Source organism: Centruroides vittatus, unplaced genomic scaffold, assembly GCF_030686945.1.
Source record: "Centruroides vittatus isolate TY-2023 unplaced genomic scaffold, ASM3068694v2 contig_1159, whole genome shotgun sequence".
Lineage (NCBI taxonomy): Eukaryota > Metazoa > Arthropoda > Arachnida > Scorpiones > Buthidae > Centruroides > Centruroides vittatus.
The window spans coordinates 1,969,696-1,993,906 of NW_027120745.1; the positions used below are offsets into that span (position 1 = coordinate 1,969,696).

The window sequence follows — 24,211 nt, forward strand, 5'->3', positions numbered from 1 at the left end:
TGATACCAAGTTTCAAAAAATTGTTTTTCGATACAGGCTGCCCTCATTTTCTGTTTATTTGATTTACACCAATTGACAACAACACGTTTCAAATTTTCCCCCAAAAAATTTTTCTTTAATGTGCAGAATCTTTTTTTGCAATTGCTAAATGCAAATATTTTTTTGCATCATATGGTATCATTGGTAGTGCTATTAGCAAGTTTGCTTTAATAGTGGTTATAAGCAGTATTGGTCTGTTTATTGATTATTCTAAAGTGTTTATCGTTCACACAGTCATTTTAAAATGAAGTTATTGTGTAATAATAAAAACAGAAAAAGAATATCCAAGACAAATAAAAGAAAATTAGTGAATACAAAATATTCAAGTTTGTGTTTTAAATGAGCCCTGATTGGAAACAAAGTGACTTCGTAAGGAGTTTAAATGAAGCATTAACACATGAAACTGTGAAAGAGCAGAAAAGAAACAACTTTGGATTCATATTTACAAAGGTACCCAATCCTCAGCTTAGCCTGTCATCAATGGATGACCCTCAACCAGCAATATTGTTGCAAAACTGAAGTTGCGTCCAGCAGCATTGCTGTATGAGATCAACACAGTGGCAGTATGCACTGTCTATTTTGGCTATAAATAAGTACACCTAAGCTATAATTTCTGTATTGTTATATTTTGTATTAGTAAAATTTTGATAGTAAATATGTAAAATATACATATATACATTTATCGTGGATGCCTCGAACACATTCTTGAACAATTCCATAATACAATGGATTTGTTTTGTGCCAAATTTATTTATTACACCTTCTCCAGGAATGCATAACCAGCGTAAAATGTACAGTATGTCACTATTTTATGTATTCACAATAGAAGTATTTTGGTTGAGAAGCATATAACTTGAAACAAAGTGGCTGGTTTGAAATGGCTTTTAAATTCTTGTTTATTTAAAAATTATAGATTCTATACATACATGGTTATGATATAAAATCTGTATTTTTATTTTATCTGAGCAGAAATCTTGATCATTAACAATGAATATTTTTTGGTTACTTTATTTTTGGTTGATGCATTTTATGCACACTGATTATGAATGATTGAAAATTAATTATCGTGAGTGCTCCAATGATTACTTCTGCACTACTTTATTACATCTGACAGCCTGTTACTCTAATATAACCCAATTTTTTCCGGTGAAATCCTACTGGCTAACAGTTCAGTGAATCTGACATTAAATTGTTACAAAATTTCAGTGACGCAAAATGTTTCTTGTCGATTACCGTACAAAATGATGGGGAAGTTTCGGAAAATTTGGAACCAAATATCTCCAAAACGGATTATTTGATCTACAAACTAAAAGCATGTTGCACGTCTGCAGATCCACCTATTAACACTTAATTTGTTCAAATTTGACAAGAAATTTAGGAGACATTTAGAAAACAAAACTCTCCATATTACAAAAACTGTAATATATATACTATATACTGTATACAGATTTTATAATTTTAAATAAAAGTTCATATGCTCATTAGTGTAGGTAAATGTATTTCAGTTTGTGAAATTATAATTTTATTATTATTAAATTAATAATAATAAAATTTGTGTAATATCATTTGCCAATAATGTCAGTATATGTCTGACTATCGTTAAGTTATTACTACGTGCTACAGTCGTGTGTATGTTTTGAAATATTATTTGTCAAATACACAGATCCCATAAATTTTGAAAAATTCCGAAATGATGTATCGTACTGTTTTGCAATAAATAATGTAATTTCTAAAGGCAGAAATAGTAACATACTGAAATATTTAAAAAGGATTCAGTTACGACTTTTCATATGCAAAATAAACCTAGTCAATATTTTGGAAAAATTGATTCTATTTTACTATAAAGATCACTTCAACAAATTTGCTATATTAGAAATTTGGTATTATTTTTATTGAAACAATCATAAATAAATGCCGTGATAAATATTATAATAGTATAATTCAATTATCAAAAAAGAAATTTTATGATATAAACATATTCAAAAATAAAAACATAATTCTATAAGTATTATAATAAATTATTTTTACATTAAAATTCAATTAAGTAAAATAAAAGAAATAGTAGTTGTACATTATGAAACCTTTAGCATAAGATACAGAGAAAAGTAGTTCATTCTAAAGGGATAATTAAATAACTTTTATAATATTTATATATAATTCTTATACGATTAAATAATCAAACTAACAATCATATATCGTATTGAATATTATGAACCCCCCATATTGAATCTTATAAATCAGTGATATTTGTTGAAAGTTTTAAATAAATGAAATTTACTATATTAAATTTAATGTTGCAGTTTTCATTGAATTGTTTAACAACATAAGTCTTTAAACAAAGATTTCTTAAAAAGAGAGTTTTTATAAACTAATACGTGATTTTTCTTAATATTGTTGTTCAGAAACCATTTTTCTCATCAAATCACAGTTTCTTTCATACTGATGTTTTTACTTCTGTCAATTATATCACCATAAATTAGCATATATTTACTTAAAGATTTTAGTATTTTTAAAAAAATGCAAAGGAAAAATCTTTTGAAAATACAGGATAACATTAAAACAAAATTTCAAGAAAGTTTGGTTAGTTTTGCCAGTCTTCGAAGAACATTTCTTTGGCTTCGAAAGACCACTTTGTGGATTTCTTCTTGTGTATGTTTTTTATTTTTATTTAACACCAAGTTAGTCGTCGTACTCACATTCCAATTTTGTGTTCCATTTCCAATGTCTACTTTGTTTTATTTCTTTTATATCTTGATGGAGTCTTTTGTAATTTGCAACAAGGTTATTGAGAAATTGCTTTAAATGAGAATACAAGAAATGAATTCTTAGGCTCATCTTGCATCCTAGCTTCTCAAATTTTATGACACTTTATTTTCAGAATGACTTAGTTTGCAAGCAATAAATACATTCTTGTAGACATCAGAAATCATGCAGATAATATATAATTGTAATATTTAAAGCTGACTAAATTAACAGGCAATATTCTAATATACATGTAATTATAATATTATAAAAGTATATTTTGAGAAGATAAACAAAACAGTGCAGGTTTTACAAGAATAATTTCTTCGTGCATTGGAAATATAGTTGAATCTACAATCATTCTTGAAAATCTTATAAAGATAACAATTTTTATATGATTGATAAAATAAAACTTAAGGTATATTGACCAGACATAATTATACCTAATTTATTCATTTAATAAACTCATTGCATTTCTCACTTAATGTAAATTTAGTATATTGTACTGTCATTTCCCATAGATAAAACTGTCATCATAAATTTTATTTTTATGTTATTTATAAAAAATTCTTTAAACTTTAATTTGTTTCCATAAAATAAATCAAAAAGTTATTACATTGGTAACTACTAATTCATTTGTGGAACTACATCCCGAGACTTAATGTATTTTAATAATATAATTAATCTTAATCTGTGCAAATGTACGTAGATGAATAAGCTCGTGAATACAAATCTATTTAAAACGCAATTACACTGTACTCCTCATCTATTTACATTTTAATTAGTCCAATCAGTCAATATAAAATGAATTGGGATGAATATAATAAAGAAATTATTATTATTATTATTGCATATAATATTTAAATATACAAGTAAATAAAGTAACAACAAGTTTTATAGATTTCTAAACGAAGTGTTTAAAAGAAAACTATTTTTAGCATTATTACATGTATGACATTTCGCTTGTGTTATTTTAAGTATCAAGAGTTTATACAGTCTGCCCTCATTTTATGCCAGTTATTTATGCTGATTGATGATAATGCTGGTTTCAGATTTTTCTTCAAAAAGTCTCAAAAATTTTTTCCACAATGCATGGAATACTTCTTGTAATTGCTAAATGCAAATGTCTTTGATAGTGCTACCAGCACTAGCAAAAACTTTGCTTTAATAGTGGTTCTAAGCAGTATTGGTTTATTTATTATCCTAAAGTGTTTATTGTTCACACAGTATTTCATCAATTTAAAATGAAGTTATTGTGTAAAAATAAAAATAGAAAAAGAATAGCCGTGTCAAATAAAAGGAAATTAGTGAATCCAAATATCCGAGAATGAACACCGACTGGGAACAAAGTGACTTTGTAACGACAAGTTTAAATGAAGCCTTAGTACCTTATCGTGAAATTCTTAAAAAGAAAAAAAAAAGGCACGAGAAATGACTTTGCACTCAAGCACTCTTCATAAGACCCTCAATTGATGGCCTCAGTCATGTCTGTCATTGCAAAACTGAAGTTGTGTTCAGATGTGCTGCTGTACAAGATCAAGACAGTGGCTATATAAAAATTGCATCATTGATTTTGGCTATAAATAAATAGGTCTAAGCTATAATTTCTGTATTATTAGTTTGTATTAATAAAAAAATTTTTTGAGACTTTCTGTGGGAAATTTGATACCAGCATTATTGTCAATTGACATAAATCAAACCAATGTAAAATGAGGCCAGCCTTTATAAACTTATAATAAAATAAAACAAAGTGTCATACATGTAATAATGCTAAAAATAGTTTTCTTTAAATCACAAACCACATCACTATTTATTCCATTATAAAATGGATTTATTTTGTGTTGGTTTTGTTTACAATGCCTTCTCTAGGAACACATCAATGGTGTAAAATGAGAGCAGCCTGTAGTTTAATAAACATAATTTATTAATATCAAAAATATATTTAATGAGGAGGAGGAGTTCAGAATTTCATATTTTCAATGTTTTTCTTATTTATTAGGCAATTGTCGAGGCACCCGACAAACAGCTAACTTTAAATGAAATATACAACTGGTTCCAAAATACGTTCTGCTATTTCCGAAGAAATGCAGCTACATGGAAAGTATGTTTATATCTTTGTATATCTTAATTCCTAGTATAAAAGTTAAAGAATAATAATGCATGATAAATAAATAATTTTGAAATAAATTAAATTTTAAATGTTTGTACCAAATTAAAGTTTTTAAAGAGTAAAAAATAAAAATATTTAATAAATAAATAATTTAAATATAATTTTAAATATTAAATTTTATATAATAACTTTTTATTATTAGTAGGTTTAGCTAAATAAATTTTTGTATATAGAAAATATTGAGGCCTATACATTAAATTGATGCAAAAGTATATTCATCAAACACGAAATAATGGAAATACGTTATCAAGACGACGCATCTCAAAATTTTCGTTTTTAGTTTTGAATATCATCCAAAGGCTACATTACAAAATTTATTGGAAATTTAAAAGATGGGAATTGATTTTAGGAAAACAAAAGCATTGTAGTTAGGGTGAAATTTGGAAATGCGCTTTTAAAAATTTTGCACAAAAGAAGTTAGTTGGAAGTAAATTATGCACCTTAATTAGCACTTCAAATATTAAAGGAAAAATGCAAATCTTAAAAAATTTAATTGGAGTCTAAATTAAAGTTTTCGTTGTTTTGGTAGAATGCAGTGCGTCACAACCTAAGTCTACACAAATGTTTTATGAGGGTTGAGAATGTTAAGGGGGCTGTCTGGACAGTGGATGAAATAGAGTTCTACAAACGACGGCCTCAGCGTATACAGGAAAGAATAACAGGGTATGTTGTTTGTTGTTTGGTGTCAGTGATGCACTATTTAACACATCTTTTTTTTCTCTTTCCTCCCTCCTCACCCCACCCGTCCCATCCTTATTTTCTGGAATACGTGCTTTAATTGCACACTGTATTTTATCTTTTTGAATGATTTTTCACATTGTTGTTTTAATTTTTTGTGTTTTGCTGTTGCTGGCACTCTGTTTTGTCTTTGTGATTTTTGCATTGATTGGTTTCACTCTTAATAATTCATGTTTATATGGGGATGTTTTTCTTCTGCATCTCTTTACATTATTTTGCTGTGCTCACATCCCCAATTGCTTTGCTGCCAATCCCGTCCCACTCCCGTCTCTCTCCCTTTCTCTGCACAGAATGCAATTCGCACCAATCTGTCACTGCATAAGTGCTTTGTGAGATACGAGGATGATTTTGGTTCCTACTGGATGGTGGATGATCGTGAATTTGTAAAGAGACGTCACTTGAGTCGCGGCAGACCACGAAAATTCCCAGATTCTGACTGCATCCTCACCACACAGTAAGCTGGTGTTTTTCCCCTCTTTCAATACTTTTCTTTTGCTTTGCTTAATTGCTGCTTGGCTTATCTGTTTTTATCCTTTCATACCTTAATGTGATTTGTTTTGTGTCTTTATATATCCAGCACTTTGTCTTAAAATAACTTTTGTTTTTTTTAAATATTAATAATAATTTTAATTATTTTAGAATATAAATTAGATTTCTGACTATTAGATTGTTAGGTTATAAATTTGTAGATATTAAACAAATTAGATAATTAAAATAATTAGAAGCTTTATTTATTTTCAAATTAATTGACATCAACTGCTTTGCAAAGTTATTTTTATAGATTGTAATTTTAAAATATAATTTATGAGTTTAATTTTTATAAAATTAAAGCTCTTGTTAATTAAATTTTAAATATTTTTCTTGTAAGAAAATTAATTAATAAGTATTAATGAAAATACATGTTTTTTATAAATTTGCTCTGCATATAATCAACAATTTATATGAAGTTTACAATATAATACAAATACGACTAATTGCTCAATTAGCATACATTATTATTATCGTTACAGTCTGTATATTAATATTTATATTGTAAACTTGTTCAGTCTCTTAATTTTATTTAAATCTTGTCTGCACATTTATTTAATGATCCTTTTTCAACTGCGAGGAAATCTTTTATTATATAAAAAATAGCTTTTTAAGAGCATTCAACTATCATAATTTAAACATTATAAGTTTTTACATATTTATTCACAAAAAATGTAAATTAACGCATCTGCATAACATTTATTTATTTCTTCACTTTCACAATACATTTTCATATTTGAATATTTTAAGGTTTATAATCAGTATCATTTTCTGATGATGATAAAATTACTATTTGGATATTTGTTTATTGATTCAATTATGAACAGAATTTCTTAGTTATGAAAAATATTTGATAATTATGGAATTACTAAAAGTTTAAGAGTTCATAAACACACAAAATTACATAATATGTTAATTATGTTTAAGAAAAAGATATTAACTTTTGGTGTGTATTTTAACAATTATTATTCCCCTGTTTATATAGTAACTTGAATGAAGAGCTTACACTAAAAAAAATACAGACTGAATTTAAGCAATATTTAAATTATTTTTTAAACAGCAATAAATTGATAAGTGAAATGAAGATAGAGTTTGAATCAATTAAGCTATTATTTTTAAATTCTGTATAATCAGATTGGTTTAGTTTTGTAATTGTTCATATGCTGATGCTAACTTTTAAAAAATAGCATAAAAACCAGTGGCGTAGCGTGGGTGTCAGCCTCCCGGGGCAGAGGAAAATTTCGCCACCCCCTTATTTAGGTATTATTATTATTTATTGTGAAATTTTGCCGTCCCCTTAAAGTGATGCCCGGGGCAGGCCGCTCTACTATGCTACGCCACTGATAAAAACACAAACACAAGTACAATTTTCATAATCAATACTCATAGTTCAATCATTTAAATAATCATATTTTCAAACACCATAACTACAATCATGAATATAGTTAAATAATATACGGTCGACTCCACATAAGTCGACACCCGGATAACTCGTCACTTGTCGGTTACGTAGTCGGTTTTTGTGGTCCCAACCGACTTATGTAGGCATTAATGTTGTTAACCTTAAAAAACTCAGTTTACTCGACATTGTTTAACTCGTCACCACTAGATAAATCAACATACTTTTTCTGTTTCACACTTTTTAGACGTCTGATAAGTCGACTCCCCTCCTGAAAAAATGAATTCGCAACGTACAATAAGCTGTGTGGTGTGAACTCATTTTTCAGGGGGGATTCGACTTATCAGACGTCTAAAAAGTGTGAAGCAGAAAAAGTATGTTGATTTATCCAGTGGTGACGAGTTAAACGATGTCGAGTAAATCGTGTTTTTTAACGTTATTGCCTATGTAAGTCGGCCGGGACCACGGAAAATTGACTAATTAACCTACGGTGTCATGTTATCCGGGTGTCGACTTATGCGGAGTCGACTGTATTATCATAATTTTCTTGTTGCCGAGAAATTATCCTTCCACTTCCATTATATGTTTATAAAATTTTAAACTAGTATGATAGAATTTTCATATTTCTGATTATTTAAAAATAACTTTGATTATCAGGATATTCAGAAGCTATTTTTCTGCATTATTTTGAAATATTGAATGATTTGATTCTTTTTAAACTTCAGAAAGTTTGAAAAAAATTATTTTATACAACATAAACCATAACTTTTAAATAATATGTAGTTTTGCTTTATTGAAAATATTGATTTTAATAAAGTTGGAATTTCTTACTTATAAAAATAAATTAATTGTAGATTAATTAAAATAGAAATTAACATACAAATTTCATTTGATCTGTAAGTATTAATTACTAATATTACAGGAGTATTTAATAATTATTTAAGCCAGTAATTTATTATTAAATGTAATACTTTTTAAGAGAATTTAATATTTATGGACTAAGAATTTTGCAATTTATTTTTTTGAGATTATAACAGGCCCATCAGCAGGATTTTTACAAGGGTGGATGCTTAAAAAACATTATTTTTTATAACATAGTTTATTAATTTTTACAGTATAGATAGATAGAGTAACGCAGTACTGTAAACTAAGGGGGAATCGAATGGGTACAAAATAAATACGTTATATACAGTTGATTGTTTAATGTTAATTTTTATTTAATTTTTTACTCTCAAATGGGATAAAACCATGTGCAGTACATAGATTATAATATACAGTTTGTAAAACTTTAATAAGCAATTAATTATGAACTTTTCCACCATTCAATTAAATTATACAAGAGAAAAATTATATCAGATATCTAATATATACAGTACATATACACTTTAGGTTAAAGTTAGTAGTATATGTGTGTGTATGTGTTTGACATGAATTAATGTTTAACTGATTTCTTTATAACATTGTTCTTCAGTCATTATTGAAACTAATCTTTGTATTCTTATATGAAGGAAAAAAATATTACCAATGGAAAATATTCTTATAAATTATTTAAATGGTTGCCATTTAAATAATTTATGTATTGTTTGTCTGTATTTTTATTATATTATCAACAATACAGTTAACTATTGATTAATTAAGAAATTGGATATCTTTAAAAACATAAATTGAAGATTTTTATAAATTAGACAACTTTCTGTTTAGAATTTAACTGTTTTTAACTGTTCGAAAAATGTCCTGCTTTTAGATCATTTCCTAATTGTATTCAAAAATAGCTAATATTAATTGTATAAATTGTAAAATCAAAGACGAATCACATACAAGTTATAATGTAAAAATTTTAATATATCCAATATATAAAAACAGTAGCCCAGTTGGCAATTTATTGCTAAATCTGGCAACCTCTCTGTCAGAGAATGACAAATGTATACCGATTGCAAGAGTCGTGGCTATGCAGATCAGTTATAAATGATTATTGCTAATTATCTATGTTAGAAAATAGAGGTTAAAGCAATTATGGAGCCAACACTTGGAGCCAAAAATAACTTAATTGTCACTATTGGTCTTTATTTTGTAAACAAAAGTATATAGATTCGTTGACTGTTCATAACTTTGCCATCGACGATGTCATAAGGCTAGAAAACCAGTGATTGTTTATCGGAATCGATCACGTGACTCGTCCGACATCATATCAAAGTGTCCGACCTACGTACCACTTTTTAATTTCGGGACCCGGTCCGTTTAGCTAACCATTAAATGTTTTAATCATTATTTGCTCATAATACATTAGTTTAAGTTTCTGCATTTGTTAGCTGTTATAGAAGTTGGGACAACAAGTTGGGTTAAACAAACAATACTGGATGAATTACATATTAATTAAAAATAATAATAATTAATAAATTTACTAGTTATGCACCTCTTTAACTGTTTTAATGTTAAGAGTCAATGAAACCAGAATTTCATGTAATTTAATGTATTTATTTACTTTGCTTAATGTTATCAGTTAGTGATTGTTATCACTTGACACAGTCCCAAAATAATTACAATAAATGGTGTCTGTTATACAAAATGCATTTCAATGTTATAATTGAAATTTTTCTTATACTATTATATTTAATATAAAATGAAAATATATTAATTTTATAATTCCATTATCATTCAATAATATTCTTTGAATAGTAATATAAATTCTTACTGTTAAAACTCGGAAAAAGTTTTCAAAATGTGATTGTAATAATGAAAAAAATTGTTATATACTTGTATTTTACTTTCGTAGTTACTAATTCTACAAACATTTCTTTGCATTAATATTATTAAATTTCATCAGTTCTTATCAATTCTGAATAATAATTTAAGTTTAAAATTATAAAAAAATATAAATATAATAGTTTTTAACTTATTTCATACTGTACTGTATCAATATGTATTATAAATAGTTTATTTACAATAGGTTTTACAGAATTAAAAAATAAAAAGACCCTTTTCCAAGTTTAAGAATAAAATGCTTAAATTCTAAATGGGTTTACGCGTCTAAAATCCAAATAAATATAGCAAAGACTTTAATTTTTCACAAAAGCTTCATGGATAAATTCAACATAATCCAATTTCTTGAGGTTAAGAAATTCATTAGCTTAACATAGAATTTGTATTTTACTAAAACATTAATATTTTCAAAGCATATTTCATCATTTGAAAGTGTTTAATAAATTATGACATGTATATTAAGCTGATGAAAGTCTGTTAGATTTTTAAATGGATTTTAAGATATATTTTAAATACAAAATCAAAACACACAAATAAAAGTTCCTACAAAATTCTTGCAATTATTGATGAATATAGTAATTATTAAAAAAAACATTAAAAATATATGGAGTTTACTAAATAAAAACAAAATTTATCAACAAAAGCAGTATTTAAAATATTGCGTACTTACCAAATTAGCAAGACACACAGAATAAAGAAAATTTCAGATTAATAAACAAATATTGTATAGAAAATATTACGTACAGTTTACATAATAAAAGATTTTCCTCTTTATACTGTATTTAATATGTAGAATTAATATGTAAAACTTTTTATGATAAAAATTCAATGCATGATTTTAATTCATATGTTAGATATCAAACAGAGTAATAAATTACATAATTTTAAGCCGTTTCAAATATAAAATGTAATAAATTAAATTTCATTTTACTGATTTTTCTACAGATCACTATCACAATCGCAGGAAACGCCAAATCAGGTTGGAAGTCCTCCATTGCATCACAATCCTGGATTGTACGGTGATAGCTTAAATGCATCTCTCCAGGTTTGTTTGAATTTGTTATGTTAAAATACCGTATTTTACGGACTATAAGACGCACTTTTTTCTTCGAAAAATTGCCTCCAAAATTCAGGTGCGTCTTATAGTCCGTAAAATACGGTAATTCATTATTAAATAATAAAATTTTATTAATCCTTTTAAATTAAATTGAAATTATTTATTTTGTAGGCTGCATTAGCAGAAAACAATATGTCTTTCTTGAATAACACAACTAATTCTAGTTCATTAATGTCTGGTTCTCTTTTAACTTTGGCATCTACATCAAGTCCAAACCCTGCATTCATTGAATCTGATTGTTTAGGTACAGATATGATGAATCAAAATGCAACAAATGAAAAAATTTCAAGGTTGGCATTCTTTAGAGTTGATAAAATGATTAATTCTGGATATTAATGCTTATTTTTAATTCGTTATTTTTATTATTATTTTAAATAGCACAGAAATAGAAGTAAAACAGGAACCATTGTCAAATGATCCCAATGATTCAGATAATGGAAAATCTCATTATTTCACTGATGATTCGCAACAGGAAGAAACAAAATGTCAGAGTAGTGAGGCTTCGGGAGATATGGATGTTGCCGAAGATTTGTCATTATCATCATCTGAAACCCATTTAGCTCCATGTCCAAGAGGTGGCTGCCTATAAATTGTGTTCAATTCTTTTGTGTTATGGTTATACCTCATTGTTCATAATGTCTCCTTGTACCAAAAAAAAGGAGTTAGAAGATCCTGCACAATTCCTGACTTGAAGCAGGATAAATTCAAGACATAAGATAGAATGTGGTGACTCAAAGAGTATTGTGTTAGAGTTATTTCTTTTCTTTGCATCGTATCAAAAAATGAACTATATATATATATTATATGATTGAATCGATGTGTAAATGAAAAGAAATAAGGCAGTTGCCAAACAAGAAAACAATCATTCCTATGGTTAGAATTCCAAGACGAGAAGATTATGTGACCAAAACATTTCAATTAAGCTTTCTTCTTTTCATACAAAATAAAAACGGGTAATTGTACCGAGATAGGTGCACACCCTAGTCGATGAAGTGTCTTTGGCCATGTACAGTGGTATTGTTTGAAAAAGAGTTTTGTGATGTCATCATATTAACAGTATTCCACATTTTCTCTTTTGTTATTTCTGTACAATTGGTCTTTAGCTATGGTCACAAATTATTTTATTTCTAATATTATGTAAGGATTTATTTAACTGTTAAATTAACAGTTAGTTTAGAGTAATGCAGAAAAGCACAGGTTTTGTTTAGAAGCGCACAATGCATACTAAGATATTGCTTATGTTGTGTTACTCTCTAGAGCTGTATAAGTAACATAGACTTTGTCTGGTGTACTTTTTTTAAAATAAGTCTCTTTTGTATATGTCCACAGTAGAAGTGTTAGTTCAAATATTGGAAATATAAGTATGACATATAGCAGCTTACATATCATAATTAAGACTATCACTAAATTACAAGAGTGAAGATGATCGTTGGCAACGAGTTGCATTAATCAATATGATATAAAAAATATTGTCACGTCCATGCCTCAAAGTGTAAGTAAAAATTACAGGATACGTCCACAGCATAGATGATGCAACAAAGTATTCTCTCCTATTTATTTCTAACATTGCATTTTTTTAACAACATTTTGTAGCACCTGTTGAAAGACTTAAAATCATAGCTTTATAATGAGAATTATCATTTGGGAGCTTAAAAAAAAATTAACATTTTTGGCATTTTTACACACTTGTTAACATGGCATACAAACTTTTTAATCAATTATATTGTAAATAGTGATTAGGAAATTTATAGATAAATAATGCTTCCTTTGAAGTCTATGAGATATATCTGCCTTCCAGTGCCATCAGTTTCCATTAGTATAAAAGGATTTTTGCTTCTAATAAATAAATTATTTTAACTTCCAATGTGGATATCAGACTGAATAAATTAAAAGTAAAATAATAAAGCAAACAAAAGTGAAGTGGTACGTTAGTGATAAGTCGTCAGGAATTGTGCGGATATAATAGATAAATTAGCAATAAATGTCTATAGTAGATAGAAGTAAAGAAAAAATAACATAGTTATAAATAAAGAAAATTGTCACTAGATTGATAAGAAATATGAAAGATATTTCAGTCTGATGTGATGTTTAACCAAAATATTTCATAGTAATGTATAATTGAATATAAGCTATTATGAACTGGGGTTTGAAATGCAATAACTAATTTTATTTTCCCCCTCACAACTCCAGAATTCAATCTGTCATTCAAAATAAGGTATTTTTATAGATTGCACAATAGTTTCAGGGGCCATTGTAGTAACAAATCATCCAAAGAAAAAATAAATTATCGTAGTTATGTTTTCTTTTTTTTTTGTTTTCGACTGGGAGACTGATGGAATTCACTCTTGCAAGTATATATCATTTTATCTAACCACAAAACTGCTGATTTGACAATACGGATCTGATTGAATAATCTAGTCCTTAGGAGAGTTCCTCTAGCATTTTTACAAATATTTATAGCACAAAAAAGTCTTGTTAAAAATTGTAGAAATTGTCTGTGGACCAGTAAATTGCCAGCCAAAGGACTAACTACTTTTACTGGACTGCAGTCAGTCACAGCAATAATCACTTGTTAATTGTCCTGTATTACAACTGACGGGGATATATGCTGCATGGATAGGTCATTTGTAACCCCGAATGAAGGACCAAAATAAAGCAGCAAGTAAAATATATTTTGTTTCCTCATTTATTGATACGACTAATAATTTCATTACATAAATACTTAATAAAACTATACCACATTACTGATTTATAAAAACATTTCAACAAACATTTGTTATGCTGTGGAACATATATAATTATTTTATCGAATACTTTCAAATTATAATAAACTCAAACTAAAATTTTCAGTTAAAAATAATTAGGTAAGTCATAAATCCGTACATTTAAGATATTATTTTAACTATGCTTTTATTTAAAATGAATTTTTATAATTTATCATCAAAATTTCAGACGAAAAGCAATAACAAAAGTAATATTCAAGAAAATTAAAACATACAAAAAATTTTAAATCCAAATAAGCATTAATGGTATGATTTAATGATTGAAACTAATATTTGTTTTCAAGCAAAATGTAGTAGTGATGTGGCTGTTTATCTGATGGAATATTTATATATTTATTTATGAGGTATTTTTTCAAATATTATCTAATATGACTTGTGATATTTATAAATTAAATCAATAATTAATAATAATGGATTCATATATATATGATAGCAAGTTATATTAATTTAAAAGTGAATTAATTATGCATTAAAAAATTTCATTTTAGAAGAATTTTCATATTAAACTACCTTAACTGATTAACTAAATATCATCATTTTTATTCTGTATTGAATTTATTCTATAATTATTAAGAATGAATTAGAATCTTTTATTTCTTTAAAAGATGAATTCTGCTTCTCATTTAATGGAGTTACCATGTAAAAATAGGAAATGTGTCTCTATAACAGGATCTATTGAAGGACAGATTATAATGAATATATATTCAGTTGATAATATTAAATATCCACTAGTTACCAAATTTGTAAATACATGACCAAACAATGTAACTAGCAATCTATTTTTAAAAATATCTTAGCCTATAGATTCTTTTATAATTGGATCTATACTGTTCTAAGTATAAAATTATTTCATGGAATTCTATTAAATGTAAATTATATTTTTGTTTAAATTTAATGTGCAGTAATTTTTAGTTTTGTTTTTTGGTAAAAATTGTAAACAGAAAAACTTTTATTAAAACATTTTATATAGATATTCATTAGATTATAAATCTTTTATATTTCTAGTCGTTTTTATACAACTTTAAAGAATGTTCAGAATATTAATTAAAATTTAAAAAAAAGGATTCCATCTTTAATCATTTTATTATAAATTGTGCCTGAATATTGGGGCGTAGGGGTGCCATATTTCTAAATTCATCACTGCATATAATGCTACATTGAATTTAAATAAGTTGTTTCATACTACAGTTCTCACCTGTACTGTTAATGAGTGCTGTTGCAAGAACTTGCTGTTTACAGTTATGGAAGCAAAAAAGGGTTTAAAACATACCTGAAAAATATAACAAACAGTTATTCCTTGTTGAATGAGATCCTAATACTTTGTAGAACCACTTCAAGCCAAAATAACAGTAGATGAATTTCTTCAAGTATTCTATATAACGTTTGTGATACCAAACTCCTCTAATAAGTCGTTCAGGCTTCTATAAATCAGACTTTGTCTTGCAATTTTCATGCTCATAAAATGTCAACAGTTCTCAATAGGATTGAGATCAGCTTGAGAGCTAGGTTAAGATGAGAATACTTGGCCAACTTAGGCATCTGATCTAGACTTTTTGTAGAAACTTTTTTACCTAAACATTTTGTACGTCCATTTAAGTGACAACAACGCTAATAAACTGAGACAAAACAACACATTATACTTTATTAACCATCTTGACATGGTGGCAGAGTAGAGAGTCATCCTGCAAGGTGCAGGATTCTGTATTATAAAATTGTTCCTTGATTGATGAAATTACCATGATAGATAAGATATTTTTTGTAGCATTCTGTATTCACAGACCCATTTGTAAATGGATAGACTATAAACATATAAATGGATCTGTGAATACGGAGTGCTACAAAAATACCTTATCTATCATGCTAATTTTATCAATCAAGATGCAAGTATACTTAATACAGAGTAGAGAGTTATCCTGGAAGATGCAGGATCAATCTGCCAAGATTGTGATGCTGCTTAAACTGGCCAGGTATCCTATTCTTAGCCCTCAAACTGATCTCAATCCTGTTGAGAACTGTTGACATGAAAATTGCAGAGACAAGGCCTGAAAATAAACCAAGAGTTTACTATAACAAGCTTGATATAGAATACTTGAATAAACCCATCTATCCTTTACTGGGGTGCTAAAGCTGTTATTAAAAGCATGATGTAGTTTAACAAAGTATTAGAATCTCATTCAATAAGAAATAACTCTTTATGATATATTTTTTAGGACAACTTATGCTTCGAGCCCTTTTTTGCTTCCATAACTGTAAATGGCAATGTGCATATTAACAGTATAGATGAGAAACAGTGGTGGATTAAAACTTTTCAGGGGACCCCTAGGCACAGATTGGAAACTCCTCTACATAATTTTACATCATAAACTAATAACGTTTAATTGTAGCTATAGAATTATTTATAAATTATGATATACAATTACAACAGTAAAATTGCTTTATATTGTTTCCAATTGGGACTCATTTAAGAAGAGAGGCATATGAACAACGGTCTAATTTCGGGGCTCTCTTGGTTACGTGCCCCACTAGGCAGTGGAGCACGTAACCAAGGGATCCAAGGGGTGCTAGGTTTCTCTCTTAATCGTTGTGCACATGACGTCACTGTCGAGAAACACTTTCGACATAACGTGGTGATCTTTGTTCGTTTACTTTCGAAATTAAGCTTTGGTGGGTGTTCGGAATAGAAGGTAAAATTTATTTATTTGTTAAATAGTAGTGTGAATTCTTTAGTGTTCACTGATTAAGTTGAATAATGCCAAACTGTTGCGTGGCAGTGTGTGAAAATTACAATCAAAAGACTAAAAGAAGTAATGTAATTTATCATTTTTTCCCTAAGCATACTACTCTTGGGAGTAAATGGATTCATGCTTGCAAACGAGAGGACAGAGTCAATGTTGAAAATGCAACAGTTTGTAGTGCGCACTTCCTTAAAGACGACTATGAAAGAGATCCAAAAGCAGAACTCTTAAATATACTTTCCAGGAGACTTTTAAAGTCTGATGCTGTGCCATCTTTAAATCTAGCTCCTATTAGATATTCGGATGTCCAATGTAAAGTAATGTATGACAGAACAATAAGACATACACAGCGAGAGGATCGGAAACGTGCACGGAACAGACTGTCCCATCTTTCACTAAAAAATGAATAAAATTGATAAAGGTACCGAAACTGAACCTATAAAAGAGCCTTCTGGAAGTGAATGATAAACTTATAAATGATGCTTTTGACATCCTCAATTCAAGAGTCCCTAAAATTGATTTTATCGTCCAATTGCTAGTGCCTTTGGAATGCATGCAGAAGCTCAGGAACAAGTACTTAGCAAATTTTATTCTATTTGTGAGAATATGAGGTTGGAAAAAAAACCCATTCATTACCATTTCAGAAAGGCTTTCTCGTGCCCATTCGTTCACTCCGCAGACCTCTGTAAGAATTATATTAAGTACATTTTAACTGCAAGATTTAATCAAGACTGTTTAGAAATTTTCTCTCAGATTCGTGCATCAGGAAAAAAATATGATCACCCCCTCCCCGTTGAATGTAAGAATCGTTTACGTCTTATGATCACAAGTAGTAATATTACTGACATTACATTAAGCTCTTCATGCCCAGGAGCAGTTGACAAGCATGCTGATGAATACCTTACATCAAATCGTTTCACCGGATTAATTCCTAGTGTGGAAGAAGCACTTAAGATGATCGAGAGAAATTCAGAGGTGCAAGGAATGACTTTAGAAATTTCTCCATCTTGTCTGTCAGTACCTACGGCTGAATGTTCTGAACAGGAACTGAACTACTTAGCTGGTTACATTGCTCATCGTTGCAATGTAATCCTATCGATACGTCTCTCGATCATAATAGTGAAGAAATGGAAGTTATCTTCACTCGAATTGAACAATGACTGAATAGAAAAGTTGTCTCGAGATGGCTCGATAATGCCGGCAAATAGCTGGCTGAACACTAAAGCAATTATAAGTAACATTTTCGAAACAATATTTCTAAAGTGAGCAATGTCGTTAAGGGCCTCTGCAAAATTTTATCAAAGAAGTTTCCACATTTGCATCCCCAAGTAATAAAATTGTATGTCAGAACAAGACTTTTTATAAGGATACGTTATACAAATGCAGAAAGCAAGATCCAAAGGTCCACCAAACAACACCAAAAAAAGGCAGGAAAGTGGCAAGCTTCATATGCTTAACATCCATATCAAAAAAAAAAAAAAAAAAAAAAAACTGTTTATTGCGTGAGGAACCAGCCATACGAGTACTTGCTTAGAAGATTACAGAAAATTATTTTCCTCTTCTAGTTGATGTTTTCCTTTATCAAGAACAATAGCCATACAAGATTGCTGGAATATATTCAATAAGAAGCATTCAACTGAAATTTAGTATATATTTTATAATTATTATTGCTTTTATAAATTCATATTTTGATTCAAATAACGCTGTTTCCTTCATACTACAAGTCTCTGTGTGAACACGTTGCATGTTCAGAAGTAACAGTTCTAGTGAGTACAGTATCTGATTACTAATAGATATTTCTTTTAAATATTGTATTTTGTTGTTAGATGAAAACAAAAATCCAATATTTAACACATATTTTAAAGGGTTTGCAGTATGCATCGAAGTGGTTTTAATTAACCCTGTTCAAATTACATTAAAACACGGTTCTCGGATCAGTACTATAGACATTTGTGCTTCTCTGACAGGTTGTATAACAACATTATGAAACAGAATGACAGAAACATTAAAGATTTATTAAACAATAATTGTTATAATATGTGGACTAAAAACACACTTTAAAATTTAAAATAAAATATTGTAATCGAAATTAAAACTTTCAGTTATTTAAATTAATATTTCATAATAATTGAGAGTAATGTAACAGTTCTAATGAATAACTGTTGCTTAATTATGAGCAATTAATTAACAGAGACCGAGGTTAAAACAGATCTTTATTTCGCCTATTTAACAATGCATTTCGGATTGGTAATTTTCCAATCTCTATTGGGGCTCGCGGCTTTAGTGTCTATTATTTATTGTGGCATGCTCACAATGCCGGGCTGCAATTTTTAATCATATTTTTAAATCATTTAATTTAAAATATATGCTCTCCACCTCAAATTAGTAGTGGCTTGCCCCTGTGCATCATACTTTTCCTTTAACAATAAAGTCGTGCCGGTCATCTATTAACTGCTTTCGGGCAGGGGGGTTTTGAATTGAAAAAAACGTGACTTCGATTTGTATCGGAAGATCATATATAGTTAATTGGAGCCTCCTGTCCCTAAGGTTTCCATATCTGGTCGCGGATTTCGTCTAACACCGTTTTCGAGATTAAGACAGACGGACAGTGGACAGTGGGAATTCCGAATCGATTGGTTCGGTGTGGAAAGAGAGAGGCAGCGGGTGGTGACGACCTTTCTCAAGTGCGTGCAGCGTGGCACTCTCCCGGAGATGGGAGAGTTCCGAATCCATTCCGCTTGGCCAAAGTGGTCCGGGACAGATCTTGTGGAGGACGTAGGGAATAACAGCTTTCCTTAAAGTTAGATGTCACTCCCTATTTTCGCGAGATCTGCCTCTTCGTCCGCGTGCGCGACGGGGTCAGCATCGTTTTTCGGAAGTCGGAATGGGGAGGAATCGGAGGAGAGATCCGCCGAAGTCGAGGAGCCGTGATGTCTGCGGATTCGTTGCTGCGGGTGGCTGCGGTTCCCTTGGCCTAGGCAATGATCTACTTCGATTTTCCCCAACTCGTCCGTTCCTTCTGCACCGGGATGCGATCTTCTTACCGGATTACACACTTTTCACCCGGACTCCCGATTGGGATCACCCAGACGTGACACGTTTCGGCACCGGACGCGACATTCGGCCGACCTTTCTTCCCAAACAGGCGTTATGCGGATTGAGCTTTCGCTTAGGTTGGGTCAGGTGCTTCGCTCCTCTCAAAACACTGTTCGGGAAGAAAGTCTAATAGTGGGTCTGATAAAAGTAGCCTAATAATGTCGACCTTAGATAATAAATGAACTCTCGCTTTCTCACTGTCTTTGTGTTTTGTAGGAACATTTGGTAGAGAGAAGAATCCGCGAAGAGGAATATGTGGCCGTTTATCATACGAATGAATGTTTTCGAAACCTCCGACGGTAAGAATTCTTTCGTTTTATTTTTTTTACACATCTTATTCTCGTATCGTAATTTACCGTTTTTCTGTTTAAAGACACACAGAAAGATGTTCTTGGATCACACACATACACACACAGATACAACATCACTGTACCCGCCGAAGATATACACCGTTTAATCTTTACTCGAATTCTCGCACTCACGCACTTACTCGTCAAGCGCCTCATTCTCTGCATAATTCGACAAAATGAAACAATCCGAACACTCGCTTCCCACAAGTCCAATCCCTGGGTCCTCGTCCCGGGAAGTGGAAACGCCAATTTTAAAGATTAAAAGACTTTAAATTGGCAGCCGAAGGAGCTCCGGTAATCACATATCCTGCACGAATTAAATGGAATTTCAGACGTTCGCTTCAATGATCGTTTTGTAATGGATTTTTCTGTTAAATCTCTGCAAATTTAGTGTGGTAAGAAATCATCTGTTCACAAATCTCGCTGGTATTTCAGTATTGCTAATTCTTACATAAGATCTTTAAAGATCTTCGTGCTCATCGTATATTTCACGATACTTGCAATATGGCAGCTGGCTTTTTTTGATTTTGAAGTTTATAATAGTTGTTCTCCATGTTGATTTTCCATCTGAATTCTGGAAGTGGATTAAACGTTTATTTTCAGAAGTAATTAAGATCGAGAAAGAGACCAAGATAAAACAAATAACTTATAAAGGTAAACCTATTAGCGATGAGCACACAATCAGCAATATATTTGCCGATCGCTATAGATCCAAGGACCGGTTTTCTTCTATCGTTTGACAGTACTAGTGCACCACATTACATAAGTTCTAACGTATCAAATACTTTCTTTTCTACTCCTTCGAAAATTTATAACATAATAATGAAGCTAAAAAATAGCACCCCAGATATGGATCTTTTATGCGTGGACATAATGAAATACATATCTGATATTATAGCTATACCATCATCATATTTGATAAATAGTTCTTTCCAAAGTGGTTTATTTCTCCCCGGAAAAGCTAAATCATCATCCGCTATTACCCATGATGATATCGTAATAACTTATTCTCGTACAGAATCTAAAATTCTTCGGGACAATTTAAATAAAATATTAAGTAAATCGAATAATTACATTGAAATAAGTTAAAGATTTAATAGCAATAAGACAAAATTGCTTCGCTTTGTTTCGTCGTGGGGCCACAGTGTCTTTTCTTTATAAATAAAATAATAATAATACAGTAGAGCGTCGATAAGTGGAACCAATTGGGGACTGGGGTCCTTCCAGTTAATGATTTGTTCCAGTTTCCGACTTTGTACGAAAAAATACATTAACCTGTCCGATGTTCAAATTTTTCTCCATTGCGTATCGCTTCCTGTTGAATTTTTCTCCGTTGCGTGTCGCTTCGTGTTGAATTTTTCTCCGTTGCGTGTCGCTTCGTGTTGAATTTTCGTCGATTTTAAGCCTAACGAAAATTTTTATAATAATCATCGAGGCTATCGTATCGTTAAAAATTATTTCTGCATTTTGTACAAACAAAATAAATATATTAAAGAATATAAAAAACATGAAAATTATACTTTAGAAGTAAATTTAGTATCAAAAACATTCGATTCAGCACGACACAGTCCGACTGAAAATCGTTCCACTTTCCGGCCATTCCACTTACCGACGTTCCACTTATCGACGCTCTACTGTAATAATAAATAACTATGAAAATCAAATGAATTATATTGCCACACACTTAAATCAATTGCGTGCAAATAATAAAGGATCGCCTAATGAAATGTTTTAGGTTTGCTTATCGTCAATCTGCAGCAAAGAATCTGAACGAAGAGGCAATAAGAGCCCTTTTATTAACTGAAACTAGTTTCAACGCGACGACGGTGTTTATCTAATAACTGTTAAAGCACGACCGATCTTAATTGAAAGACGATAGCTACATCAAGTTTGGAAGTTGTATAAGCGAGAAAGATATAGCCTATATCCATTTGTCTGCTTAATGATATTTTGTATTTGTGACTTGAAAAAAAAAACTTAAATTTCTCGTTCACTTTAAATAAATGAATATATAGATTACTTCTTATTTATGCAGAAAGAAATTTTTACTTTTGTTAGTAAAAACTAACATTAATTTATAGTAATAAACCATTGCATGTCCTAAGTGTTCTCAACCTTTATCTCTCCAGATTCCCCATCTCGACATCCCTGCGACTAAAACTAAATTGATCTTCGTTTAAACGATGGCGCTTCCATCTAGCGACACACGTCCGTACCAATAGCGTAACAACCGTGTTGGCATGGGCGTAGCCAGGAAGGGGCATGGGTGGGCACGGACCCCAGTTAACCTGGTGCCCCTCCCCAGAAAATTACAGCCTCTACTAGGCCCCTCCCATAACAAAATCCTGGCTACGCCAATGCGTGTTGGGGATCGGAAAACTCGTTGGACTCGAGCCAAGAAGTCCCCATTCCACACTCCGGTTTCTATTAGAAGCCTTCTATTTCCCCACAAATAAACATAAACTGCTGTATTTAGTTTTATTTGAATACGGCAACGCAACACGTGTGCGATCTACCGCAAAATGTTCGACTTAAATTACTTATACTTGATTATTAATTGTTTTTAATTTTTTCTATATTGCTAGTTCTCAAATTGAGATGTTTTCAGACGTCAATAATGAAATATAGAAATTAAATATATAATTGTTATTTAATTTTTAGCAAGAATTATAAGTAATTTTACAGACTAATACAAGGTAAACATTTGGTTTTCTTCTTTCTGAAACTCTTCACTTCTGAATTCTCTTCTCTTCCATTACTATTGTTTTCCTCGTCTTTAATTACGGGCGAGTCCCGTCCGGATTCGTTTTCATTCTCCGACTCAATCATTTCTATTTTGGTTTCCGTTTCATTTGAAGATGTCAAAAGAGAAGCATTCTCTTTCTCCTCCTCATTATCATTATCACCACCGCTCGAATTTTTATTAGGAGCGCATCTGTTAGAAATGCTCGAATGTGTCGAAGCTTTATGAAATTCCGATTCGTCGCCAAGATCCTCGACAGAATATTTACTTCTGTCAGATCGACTTCGTGTTGAGATCTTATCGGAAATCAATGATTTGACGTCACTTTCGGGAGATCGATGTAACGAAGAATCTTGTTCGAGTAAAGGTTCTTCGTCCTCCTTTTTTTCGTACGAAAATGATTTTGTCGATCTTCGTTCGCGAGATTCCATTTCTGAATGTGTTGTCGAATATCTGCTCCTTTTACACAGATATACGATGAAATAAACGAAACAGAGGAGAATGGCCGAGACAGTGAATAAGAGGAATGGAGAAACGAAAGCCACTGCAAAAATATAAAGGCCATAATTAGCACTTTCTGTATCGTCAGTCGGTCCGATTCCAGGGTTTGTAAGATGGTTGATGTCATTGTCGATGTTCCCCCCGTTCGACGAAGAAAGCGGAGGATGCCGGAATCTATTGTGCTTGGCCTTTGATTTTTTCCAATTAGTCTTTCGATGTTTAAGAATTTTTGTGACATCGAATTCGTCGTTCGTCTTGTGTCCGAGTTGTTGCAGCCACCGATTTAATTTTCGATTATGTTTGAATGACGATAGTGACGAATCTGTTATCTTTGGTTTAAGATTCTTGTTTCTTTTGAGCTTTTTATTTTTGATAATTTCGTTATTATAAATTTTTCTATTTTGATTTCCCTCTATAAATTTGTAATAACTGTCGATTGTCTTATGTTCGTTGGCACGCATTAATTTCTTATCTCGTTTATCCTTTACTCTTGATGTCATACCACCCAAA

General features: G+C 30.4%; 1 protein-coding gene across 5 annotated transcripts in view; it reads left to right on the top strand.

Annotated features, from left to right (window-relative positions):
- LOC136980551 (forkhead box protein P1-like) overlaps positions 1 to 14,165 on the top strand; it is a 69,085-nt gene extending 54,920 nt beyond the window's left edge. For all 5 annotated transcript variants that reach the window (XM_067276702.1, XM_067276695.1, XM_067276708.1 and 2 more), the window contains 5 exons: positions 4,781 to 4,882; positions 5,481 to 5,614; positions 11,322 to 11,421; positions 11,605 to 11,783; positions 11,872 to 14,165. In XM_067276702.1, the coding sequence (XP_067132803.1) occupies positions 4,781 to 4,882; positions 5,481 to 5,614; positions 11,322 to 11,421; positions 11,605 to 11,783; positions 11,872 to 12,082 (726 nt within the window). In that variant the 3' untranslated portion in view covers positions 12,083 to 14,165. The remainder of the gene's footprint in view (positions 1 to 4,780; positions 4,883 to 5,480; positions 5,615 to 11,321; positions 11,422 to 11,604; positions 11,784 to 11,871) is intronic.
- The last annotated feature ends 10,046 nt before the right edge of the window (positions 14,166 to 24,211 follow it).